This window comes from Vanessa cardui, chromosome 20 (genome assembly GCF_905220365.1).
Source record: "Vanessa cardui chromosome 20, ilVanCard2.1, whole genome shotgun sequence".
NCBI classification, from domain to species: domain Eukaryota; kingdom Metazoa; phylum Arthropoda; class Insecta; order Lepidoptera; family Nymphalidae; genus Vanessa; species Vanessa cardui.
The window spans coordinates 7641275-7654143 of record NC_061142.1 but is presented as its reverse complement, the minus strand read 5'-3'; the positions used below and the strand labels follow the sequence as shown (position 1 = coordinate 7654143).

At 34.5% G+C, this 12869-nt stretch overlaps 1 protein-coding gene across 1 annotated transcript in view; it reads right to left on the bottom strand.

Moving 5' to 3' along the window:
• Positions 1-539: 539 nt before the first annotated feature.
• Positions 540-12869, bottom strand: part of LOC124538215 (transcription factor IIIB 90 kDa subunit) — a 33292-nt gene continuing 20962 nt past the window's right edge. Inside the window, exons 5-12 of the mRNA XM_047115195.1 lie at positions 8417-8566; positions 7305-7531; positions 6434-6569; positions 3800-3943; positions 2818-3048; positions 1920-2169; positions 1211-1383; positions 540-690 (exon numbers count right to left, since the gene is read on the bottom strand). Coding sequence (XP_046971151.1) covers positions 560-690; positions 1211-1383; positions 1920-2169; positions 2818-3048; positions 3800-3943; positions 6434-6569; positions 7305-7531; positions 8417-8566 — 1442 coding nt within the window. The 3' untranslated portion in view covers positions 540-559. The remainder of the gene's footprint in view (positions 691-1210; positions 1384-1919; positions 2170-2817; positions 3049-3799; positions 3944-6433; positions 6570-7304; positions 7532-8416; positions 8567-12869) is intronic.

Below are 12869 nucleotides of genomic sequence, written 5' to 3'. Positions count from 1 at the left end.
AAATATTTCCATTATTAAAATTTTATAAAAATATAAAAACAACCATGTATTACGTAAGTTATGTATTGCTTTGTAATATCAAGTTAAAGGCAATTAATGTTTGAAGGCGTTAATATTTTCTATTGTGTTTCTGTTGTGTTTGACATATTGAGATTCTCAGGATAACTATAATGATCTCTTAGTAGAGAAAGCACAAAAAAATTTACGAATCACTGTTCAAAATTTCTTCAACTATACCTTTTAATTTCACCAACCCGCATTGGAACAGCGTGGTGGAATATGTTCCCAACCCGCTCCCTAATGGAAGAGGCCTTAGCCTAGCAGTGGGAAATTTACAGGCTGTTACTTTACCGTACTTTTTAACGGTTACTACCGATAGTCACTACCGAAACAATCTTCTACTGATTTTATGAAATACGCAATTATATTCCTAACGAATGATTATCAAATCCTTTTTGTTTAGCATTTAGCACAGGAGCAGCTAACGTTTTGCTTATATGATGATCAAGCATTCTTAATAATATATAATATATAATACGAAAATACAACTAAGAAATCGCTAGTATTCCTCGTAATCATAGTAGTCGTCGTCGTCTCCATTTTTGAGCATCGCAGCGAGGGACAGCTGTTCGCTAACATCGGGTGCAGTCTCTTCAGCTTCCAAGTCTTCGTCGTAGTCATCTGCTGTATCTGAAGAAATTAGTATTCATTCATGAATATATCATTTTAAGTACCAGTGTTTGTGACAAACTATTGGATTAATTGTTTAAAGTTATTGGATAGGCAGATTTCTTAATATTACAGTGTCAATGCCTAAGTGGGAGTGACGACCACGTCCCATGTGGCCCATTTGACCGACCGTTAGCAGATGCCAGCATAAAAGCAGTGGATAGCCACTGCTGAGGATTTTGAGGATACCTAAGAGTAACTTTGTATGCATTTTACCCGTGCAATTTTGGTCACTGATCACTCAACTGGTAATCGATAGGGATTAGGTTCTTTGCACTATTGACAATTACTAATCAATTTATTTTGGTTACTATTGACAAATCATCATAATCAATCGCTTGCAATGCAGTATGAAATTTAAACCCTGTCTAAGTAGTATGTAAGTATATTTAGATTTGGATGTTTTTTTTTTAAGTCATATATTTCCTGTTTCTTGACTAAATAAACCAGCTAACGAGAATTAGTGTTAATGTTGTCTCGCCTTGTTGCGCGGGCGTGGCGGGCGCGGGCGTGGCGGGCGCGGAGGGCGCGCGCGCGGGCGTGGCGGGCGCCGTGTTGAACGTGGGCGTGGGCTTCTTCTTGCGCTTGCGCGGCACGGGCGACGCCGCCGCCGCGCTTTCCACCACAGTCTCCATCACCGACGGCGTGACAGGCCTGTTGAGATTAATTATTTAATTATTAATTGTGTTTCAATTTCAATTCCCTCGCCCAGTATAGATTAATAATTGTATGTTGAAAATAATAAAATAAAGATCACATTCCAGTCCTTCAACATCGATCACGTTTATATAGTGTAATTTACATTCTGTATTACAGTTGTTTGTTTGTTATGTTTGCTATAAAATTTTTGTTGTCTAAAAAAGAAAAAAAAAAAGTTTCATTTTATTTATTTTTAATTGTTTAGTAATAAGTTGGTAATTTGTTATTGTCTTTTGTAATTTACATTTTATATTGTATCATTATTGGTAGTATTATTTGTTTGTATAATTGAAGTAGAAAAAAAAAAGTTGTATTAGGTTAATAGAAAATATTGTCCTTTTCCATGCCGTGATAACTTTTAATTGAAACAACACTTAGCTAAAAATGTAATTACCTTTATTTTAAAACTTATAAATGGTGTATGTTTTGTATGTTGTCCTTATAAATAAATAAATAAATTCAAATAATTTAATTGGATATACAAAACTTACTGTTCCGTGTGTTCGCTCTGCGGGGCCGGTTCGACGGCCGTAGTCGGACTCTGCGCCGTTCCTGGCTGGTCCAGCGTCTTTAGGATGTCGTAGTTGATTTTGGAACTCATTTTCTTCTCGGCCAACATCTTGCCGATCGCCTCGCCGGCGGTGGCGGCGTTACAAGCGACCTTCTTCTTGTAGGAGCCCCTGACTTTGCGCTTCTTATCTTTGCCTTCTTCTTTTTCTCTAGCGCGAATTTCTTCTTTAACTGTACCATTATATACGAATAATGAGTTACAGGCATAAATTTATGTTATTAACTTTCGCCCGCAGGTTCGTCCACTTACGGAAAGAGGGGTCATTTTTTATCGATGATAGAATGATAACGTGTATACCAAATTTAAAATTTCGTTAAAAAGTTAGACCTACCACCACTTAGTAGTCCTGTTTGAGTAGATATTACCCACTGATTATATATTCTACCACAAACAGTGGAACTCGGTATTAGTGTTCTATGCTCTCTAATTGAAGGGTGTTGAAACTGTTGGGCGAGTACAAAGGACGTAACATCTTAGTTCACAAAATTGGTAGCGCATCAGTATTTTAAGGAATGGTTAATATTACTTACGGCACCAATGTCTAAGGGCGACGGTGACCAGTAACATCAAAAGGCCATAAACAGAGAGCGCATTTGTGTTAGCGCAAACACTTTGCAATATATTGGCACTATAGTATACCATGTGCATTTGGAAAATCTTCCTTCAGGAGAATATTATGAACAAAACGATTTCTTAAGTAATCAATTGAAGTTTACCAATAAACCAATGAATTACAAAAATGTTTTTGTAAATTATTATTAATGATAAGAATTTGTTTGTCAATAAATTATTTAAATAGCATTCGTTCAATTCCTTACTTTTCTGTTCTTTCAAATAGTCAGCATTGATATTGTGCCATAGAAGAGTCTTATGTCGCGCCTCCTCTTCACTCATGATGAGAGAGTTGACGTACTCTTCGTCTTGGTTGCTGAGGTGCAAATCTTCTGCATTATGCAAGTCCTTGTTCAGTTGCTGCTTTCCTTCTGGCTTGACAAACGTTTCGGACTTTTCTTCTTGCTGACCCAAACCGATAACCACTAATTCAGGACCTTTTAGGAAAAATATAATTTGTTCATCGTCGATTACGAATAATGATTACTTATATGATTTTGTATCTGTGAGGTGTGAACGCCGTGACATACTGAGTCACGTGATCGAAATCGTTTGAAGAGACAACTGTCACGTTATTTTAATTATTTTTGAGAGCAATGAGTCAGATGCTAAATTTTATTAAAAAGAGCGCTACTGTGATAATTACTGCTAATATAATATACCTACTTTATAATTTGTTACTGCATAAAATACAAGAATTGTCGTAATTGTCAAACTGCATCTTTTTAATGATTAATTGCCTAAGACCTAAACCATCAACCCTGCATAGTACGACACAAATTAGAAGTACCATCGGCAAAGTTCGTAAAATTAAGTACTCTATGTACTTAATTCGGATGTGATCGGTTAATATATAACCCAAAATATCAATATTTATTTCTTACGTGAATACATAGTCTTTACACAAACGTAATAACTTATAATATAATATAATTGTAAATTTGACATGTTGATTTACATGCACTTGCTTTCTCGGGTTGAACTGACGAGAATCTATAGTGACGAACAGCGTCGAATGGCGCGATAGAGAGCTATTTCTATTGGTCATGTAAATCGTCAGTAATCGGTTTTATTGAATTTGCCAATGCTACATCTAAGTTGTGTCGTTCTATACCAGGTTCTCCTAATAATCGTCGTCATCTATATTTTATACTTTTGTTTTATTAAATATATTAGCTTTTTACATACCGAGCCCTTTTTCCAAGTGAAGTTCGTTCTTCGTGTTAGCATCTTCCCTGCTAGGCTGTACGTCCTTAGTGATTTCGCCGATGAGAGACAAAGTATCTTCTGTTGCAAAACGAGACGCTTCGGCATCCTCGGTCGATCCTTCATCTGCAAAACGTGAGCCGAGATGACACAAAGCGCGTACATCTTAACCGATGATTGCGGGTTCAAACCCTGGCAAGCACCACTGAATTTTCATGTGCTTAATTTGCATTTATTCATTTCGATCTCAGTGGTGAAGGCAAACATCGTGAGGAAATCTGCATGTGTCTAATTTCAACGAAATTCTGTCATATGTGAATCCACAAACCCGCACTGGAGCAGCGTGGTGAAATATGCTCCTAACTACTTCTAACCACTTTTTCTCAAAAAGGAGAGGAAGCCTTAAGTCAACAGTGGGAAATTAACAGGCTGTTACTATATAATATATCAGCTGAAACTGCGCTTTTACCAAATATATTATAAAAAACAAATTATTGTCTGCATGTTTGTAGTTTTTATAGTTTCTGAGATTTTGTAAAAGTATTTTGGTTGTAGGTATATATGTATTTATAGATTAACAAAGAGTTTATACATCATTTCCTAATGGAATATGTCCGAAATGCTGACAGGAGTTGACGCAATATTTCGGTTTAAATTTAAAGAATGTCGGCGTTTTTCAAAGCGCTGTCTGTACGCGGCTAAATGATTAAGCATTTTAACTAAAATAATATTGACGCTACCACAACTCAGACGTGCATTGTTTAATTAGATATAACCTTGATTTGACGGAATAAGTTTTAATACTACATTAATATATTTTTTTAAACCGTTTTTTTTGGTTGAAAAAAAAATTCGCTCGACGTTCAAAGCGCCATTTTTTTGCGAATCCATAGTGAATGTCATAGATGAATCAAGCTTTTGACCACTGGCATTGCGTCAATTTGCTGTCAAATGTTGTTTGTTTGGCTATTTTCCTGTTATGATTGGAAATAAGAATAGAATATACTATTGTAGTTGTAAGAGTCGAGATGGCCCAGTGGTTAGAAAGCGTGCATCTTAACCGATGGTTGCGGGTTCAAGTCCAGGCAAGCACCGCTGATTCATGTGATTAATTTGTCTTTATAATTCACCTCGTGCTCAGCTGTGAAGAAGAACATCGTAAGGAAACCTGCATGTGACAAATTTCATAGAAATTCTGCCACATGTGTATTCCACCAACCCGCATTGGAACAGCGTGGTGGAATATGTTCCAAACCAAGGCCAAAGGCCTCCACTTCCTTTGAGGTTCTCCTTAAAGGAAGTGGAGGCCTTTTAGGCCTTTAGCCCAGCAGTGGGAATTTACAGGCTGTTGTTGTTGTTGTTATTATAGTATTGTAGTGTTCTAGTTTGAAGGGTGAGAAAATCTTAAATCCCGTGCTTAAGTCGCATTGACGATGGAATCCATCGTCAATGCGACTTATCTATACATATAATAAAATTTTAGCGTCTGTTTGTAATATTAAAATATGCCTTTTTTACTCAATGCATATGGTATGCTATACGGTACATATACCAAAATATTTTTTTTACAATTTTTGTCTGTCTGTCTGTTTGTTCCAGCTAAACTCTGGAACGGCTTGACCGATTTTGACGGTACACTGGCAAATAACTGATATAATAACCTTGGCTTAAATTTTTTTTTTTGTTATATTCAAAGGCGCACAAAGTCGCGGACACAGCTAGTAACGAAAATATTTATGGGTAGTGGTGACCACACACCTCTAATAGGTCTTATTTTAGAAACAAAATTCGTATACTGAGTTCGAAGAGATAGTTATAAAAATAGACTCAATGTAAAAAACAAACAATTTGGTAATATGACTTTGAAATGTCACAATTTTAACCTACATTTGAAACTATTTTTTTACACGAATAATTTATAGTCAATTAAATTGTAAAGTATACGGTTACCAAATACATTATTCAGTTACGTATCGGACAAAAACAATAAATTTTATGTCGCAACTCACGTTTTTGTGTGTGCTCGTAACTGATTTAATGATTGTTGAATCAAAACATTATTGTACGTGATAATAATACACAAAAATACATAAGTATAAGTATCCACTATCCAGTATCCAGATGTAAATCGGTTATGTCTGCGCACTTGTTAATACAAGTATTCTGTCTTTGATATTGCTTTTTTATGCTATACGCCACCTGATGGTAAGTGGTCACCACCGCCCATAGACATTAGCGCTATTAGAAATATGAGGTAAACATTCCTTACATGGCCAATGCACCAACCTTGGGAAGTGAGCAGGTCTCTGGTGCCAGTAGTTACTCACCGTACACTCACTGACTTACTCACACTTCAAATCGGAACACAACAATACTAAGTACTGTTGTTTGGCGGTAGAATATCTGATGTGTGGGTGGTACCTACCCAGACCCTTACTACCTTGCATAAAGCCTTATCAACAAGTAAAAGTAACAATATTATTGATTATACGTATATAATAGGAGGGGGTTCTGTATCTTGGGAGTTCATGTTAACCATCTATCAATCGAAACTCTTCAGAGTGCCTGTCGGCCGTGTTGAATCGTATATAATTATGTTGTATAGTATATATTTACCCATTTGCAATAAAGATGGCGTCGGAGATAAAACGAGAGCTGCTCTCTTTCTTTTCGTGGTGTCCTTGTCTAATTGGGCCTCTATATCTCTTTGCAGCTCTGTGAGCTCCTTTTCGCCATCTTCTTCTTCCATTAACTGTAATACACGAGTTACTCAAATGTAAAATAGTACGTAAAACTAAATTATAAAAAGGCATAATAATGTTACGTGTGACTGTGTGCGCAGGGTTATTTGTATTTGTGTGTGTGTATGTGTAACTTAAGACTATATATTAGTTTGTTATATCGTATAAAAATTGTTTATTTTTATTCGTACCTCGCAGGAAGGTCACTTCAAACGTTAAGGAGCATTCACCTCATGTATCTTTTCATTGCTTAATTTTAATTAATTTTTTTTTGAATTAGTATTCCTTCGAATACCAGCTTTAATTTAAGATATCTTTATATGTTATTTAGAGGGATGTAGATAACTAATAGATACTACGTCTTCTTCTTTTAAATTCCAAATTATTATTTTTATTTTTTTTTATGTTATAGTTTGGGGCACGAGCATACGGGCCACCTGATGGTAAGTGGTCACCATCACCCATAGACAATGAAGCTGTAAGAAATATTAACTATTCCTTACATCGTCAATGTGTCACCAACCTTGAGAACTAGGATGTTATGTCCCTTGTGCCTGTAGTTACACAGGCTCACTCACCCTTCTAACCGGAACACAACAATCCTGAGTACTGTTATTTGGCGGAAGAATAACTGATGAGTGGGTGGTACTTACCCAGATGGGCTTGCACACAGCTACCATCAAGTAAATACCAAAGTAATGATAGAAGTCAGTCTTTAACTACAGCCTAGAAACAATTTGTAATACCTTTTGTAACCGATCCTTATCCCTTTTCCGCGCTGCTTTGAAGGCTGGTGGATCCTGTTCCTCCTCTAAGTCTACGGTCATAAACTCATCGAGTGTAAGAGCACTGGATGGTGTCTCGCCAAACTCAATGAGACGCTTACGCAGAGTTGACTCGTGGATCTTTACGATTCTTACAACGTCCGCTGTGGTTCTGGAGAAATCATGAAGACGAGCTGCTATCAGAAGCGCTGAAATTAAAGAGGTTAATAAAAGTACATATATAAATTTTATTTCTAAATTATTTTTAGTATTTAAAACAAAGTATACTTTATTTACTTAAGCACTTCAGAACTGTTGTTATGTTACATGATAAAACGTAAAACAAATAACTACTGGTTCTGAACGGAACGAACATCTATCAGAAAGAATTAACGAGCAAGTCATAGCTTTTTTTTTTTCAAAATATAAGTCTAAAAATATATGCAGAATATTTTTAAAAACCGAATATCTTGTTTCAGAATGAATCGACTAAGTGAAGTCTAAAATCTCATTACCATATTATTTTCACTTCTAGTGTTTATGCAATATTTGTCGCTGTTTTATTATAAATTCTTTGACAACCTTCCAACCTGTCACTAAGAAATAGAAGCCTTCAAACTACAGTTTAAACTTCTAAACCTACGGCCTTTGGACACTTACTCATAAGATATTTATCGTCAAACAAAACTTAGTATTGTTGTGTACAGTTTTGCAGGATGAGTTCACTAGTGTGTACTACAGTTACAAAGAACATAACATTTTAGCTCTCAAGAGTGGTGCATGTATATGATTTCGTACAGTGCTAATGTGGTGGTGACCACTTTCAATGGACTACGTTATTAGTAAAAGAAAAAACAATAGCAAACATATTCTAATCGAATAGTATCAATATTGATCGTTTGACTTCCTTAAGGATAAAAATGGGGATGCCACTAATAAAGTAATAACTATCTATAATGTTTGTTTTAATTTAATTTTTAATTAATATAAATTCACTTATATAGAACAATTTGTAGTATTTATAAGGTATGAGAAAGTAAAATGTTATTAGTCAATGCAAATTTGCTAACGTAACGTTTTGTAAGTTAACCTACCTGCCCCACAAACCCCGGACGGCCTTCGACCAGAATGAATGGAATCTCTCTTCATCCGCTGCACCAGGCGTAGTGCAGTCATGCTGACCTCGTGTTTTTTGTCTTCGAATTTCAATTGGGATGCGAAACGAAGAATATAAAGGCAAGGATCTGGAATTAGGTGTAAAGAAAACATATAAGAACTCGTTTAATTAATTCATGTATTTAATAAACGAATGGTTTACTTTCACAGGCAAAGTCTTAATTGCTCGTTTTGTATATCAAAATCTTCGTATTTTATATCTTTAGAATATTTTTTTATTCCATATTCAAATTTTGAGGAACTATTATTTATCAAATAGCTAGATAAAAGTGAAATGGGCAACCTAAAAAGGCACCAGGGACATCACTAAATTATTGTCCCTTTCGCCTTTTATTGCACGGCATCTTTCACGCTTTAAACCGGAACAAAGTATTGTAGTACTGCTTGGCCATTGCATATTAAATGGAGAGTACTTAGCCAAGATTGTACAGAAGACCAAGCATGTTTAATTACACAGAACGTGTATATACCATATCACAATTACTTTAATTGATAGAGTAGTGATTTACCTTTAATCTATATTTACCATAAAGTCGGAGATACTATATATTTATTTTCGTTGGTTCGTATGTTTATGGCCAGTGATAATTATTATTACTGATTGTGTGATTCATACAATTACTTAACTTTCTAAACATTACCCTCTTTTCTCAAGTTCCGGCTGCATTGGACGAGAAATTCTTGACCTAAACTCGTTTTCGTTTACATAAAAAAAGTAAAATAATGGGACGATGAATTTAGGTATAATTTATTAACAATGTTTATTTCAATATAACAGTATATAATGATCACAATCAAGGCCGAACACAATAATTATTTAATTTCAATTAAAGATTATAAAAGCCACAGTTTTCTCTGCTCAAGTGTCAATAATAATCAATTAAAATTGCTTTCAACTACAATGTAGATTAATAGTAAATTATATGAAATCAAACATTAATCATTATTATAAACGTTAATTTTGGGTATTCTGAGTGAGAAATGATTATTAAAATCTAACAGTAAAATAGTTCAATAAGAGATGATTCGTTAACAACTTACAGTGAAGACGATTGCCTCTTTCATACGTGTTTATAATCTTTGCGAACACCTCGAGATTTCACGCATAGCCTGTTCTAATGGAAGTAGGAAAAAAGATAAACAAACCTCAGATCTATCGCATGTATCGCATGCGATTTGCCAATAACTCAGCTATAATGTGCGCTACTATAAGTTTATGATTAATATATCTTTATTACACTTAACCACTTATTTCCACTTTAATATTACTTCCAAAATACCGATAACAGTTTTGTCGACGTTCAAAACGTATTTTTTTTGTAAATACGTAGTATGTATGTATATGTATAGCAGTGGCGGATGTACCAAGTAGGGGAGCCTAGGGCGGCAAATTTAGCCCATTTTTTTTATCTTACAGAAATAATTATATATAATACACATTACGTCCGTAATCCGTATACTCGTCACTACTCACTACATAGCGGGTTGCAAAAATTATCTAGTAACTATAATAAGGGGAAAAAGCTAATTTAATGAGGACGATAGAACACAGATCATAAAGTTGCAGTTTCCGAATAATAGAATTAATATGATTGGGAACTAAATTAACGTATTGAATTAAAAAAAAAAACAGTAGGCGCGGTAAATTGAATAGCTTACTAGCGGCAAATTTATAAATCTGTCACTGATGTATAGTAGCTATGATATTTATCATAGCTAAATCAAGCTCCTACTCCTTGAGCAATGACATCGCGTCAATTTGGCTTTTTGTTTATTTATTTCTCCTCTTATAAGGAAAATAGAGAACCTTCATTCGCGTTTACATGTCATCTATTATAGAGAGGTACATTTATATCCATACTTTAGTTACTCGTATATATATATATTCTAGTATAGTTTTTGTAATAAGTGTGTAGTATGTGTTTCCGCGATAAAATAATCACTAAATCATCTCTAGCTAGTTGAACAAAAACCCACAGAAAAGCGATCATATTTGAAAGCGAGATCAATTTTATAATATTTAAGATCGATAAATCCTGCTTGTTGCAAGTTATATAACCGTTATATGTGTTATTATGATTACGCTCAACTACAATTATATCCATTATCATTTCAGATATTCTAGATGGCAGATTTAATAACATCGTTCTGAGTCATTTAAATATATAACACGGAATACGTAAACGGATAAATATAGCTTCTATACGGTAATAAGTTTAAAAAAGATAAAAACCAAGAACGTTTTATTTTAAACTAGTACTCGCCCGCGACTGCGCTCGCTTTTTCGGGTATTGGTAGTCATGTGTTAGTCTAAGTCACTGCTAAACCTAATTTTCATCAAGTTAGGTTTAGCAGTTACTTCTACATTTATAATGTTAATATAGATTATGATATAAAAGGAATAATTTTATAGTGCCCGTGCCGAGTTCGTACGTACAGAATAAACTGGTACCCGATCGCAACGCCCTATCATGTCCCATCCACCATCAAAATCGCTCCAAAACTGTAGGAAAGCTTCTAGTGTACACGTATAGACGGGCTATATATAAAAATAAGAGATAGCGATTCCCAAAGTGTGTGGAAAAAGATATGAAGTGAAGTGAAATTGTGAAATGGAATTGGTTCAAAATCCAGTCGCAAAAATTGACACACACAGTTCAAATTAAATACGGAGTAGGTATAATATATATGTACCTAATAACAAATTCTTGAACTATCGTATTGTAAAACAACCAAAACGCTTTACTTAATTTAGAGTATTGGAATGAATGTTTTAATATTTTAAACCATATTTGTATTTACTTTATTATTACTGTATTAACTGAAACCATATTTGTATTTAATTATGTATATAATTGTGTCTACTATATTAATCTACTAAATAGGTTTGATGGGACGTGCCTGCGTAAAAAAAAAGTAGCTACAAACGGGTTTAAATATGTTCTTCATTAATAAACATAATGATTCAAAGAGGAGATATATAAACATAACACATGCCTATAATGCACATTACAGGTGAGAAGAACTGATAATTAATTATTATCTGAAACAAAAAATGTTCCTGTTGTTGTGAGTGAAGTCGGGGGCGGTACTTAGTGTCATATTTATTTCGTTATTAATCAATAACAATGCCGCATATTAAATATAACAATCGACAATCGTGTGAAAACATAATTTACGTAGTTATATTATAATGAGAGCCGTCTAAAAATAAAACACGATAAACTTATGTATGTCAGTCGTAGTCTAGAAAAAGCGCATAAACAATTTATCATTGAATAAAAATATGTTGAATAAGTAATCAAATTCCAATCCTTTATGTGTTCGGCAGAAAAGTAGCTTACCAATCTTCTTCCTTGGCGTTCGAATTTGCCTTTTTTCGGTTAAATTCGGTTCAGTGGTTTGTTAGTGAAAGAGGGACAGACAGACAGATTTACTTTCACATTTATAATATAAATATAGAAGTATAGATAGTACAGATTATTATTTTCGTCGTAATGACGCTCCTCGGTTCAGCACAGAGAAAAAGGCTTCCAGATATTGATTTGGTTGGATAGATTTACGTAAAGTAAAAGTAAAGTAATAGCCTGTAAATTTCCCACTGCAGGGATAAAGGCCTCCTCTTCCATTAAGGAGAGGGCTTGGAACATATTCCACCACGCTATTCCAATGCGGGTTGGAGATTTACGTATCTGATACGATTTGCTAATAGTTAGACTATATCGTGCACTATTACAGTAAACGATAAGTAGTATTAACTTTAATTTTACTATTCCATGACAGTTTCGTCAAATTTAAAAGCGCTGCTTTTCGAAAATCCTTAACGATAATATCACAGATAATTAATTGTTATTAAAACTCTCGACCAATGAAGGCGCGGCAATTCAAGGTCAAATTTTGTTTATTTGGTTTCTGTCTTCTAGTGTTTGACAATGTGAAATATCAGTTATATAAAATTGCTTTAAGTAGTATCCTATTTTAAAAAAGAAAACTTTATTGTTATGTATTATTTTTTATAACTTTTTGCTTATGCATGACGCGCTCTCCTATAATTATAGGAGAATAAAACACCTAAACCTTATATTGTTTAATCTTAAGAATATGTATTTAGTATGTACTTTCGAGCTGAGATGGCCCAGTGGTTAGAACGCGTGCATCTTAACCGATGATTGCGGGTTCAAACCCAGTCAAGCACTACTATATAAATATGTGCTTAATTTGTGTTTGTGTGTCATCTCGTGCTCGGCGGTGAAAGAAAAAATCGCGAGGAAACCTGCATGTGTCTAATTTCATCGAAATTCTGCTACATGTGCATTCCACCAACCCGCATTGGAACAATTGGAACAGCGTGGTGGAATATGTTCGAAAACC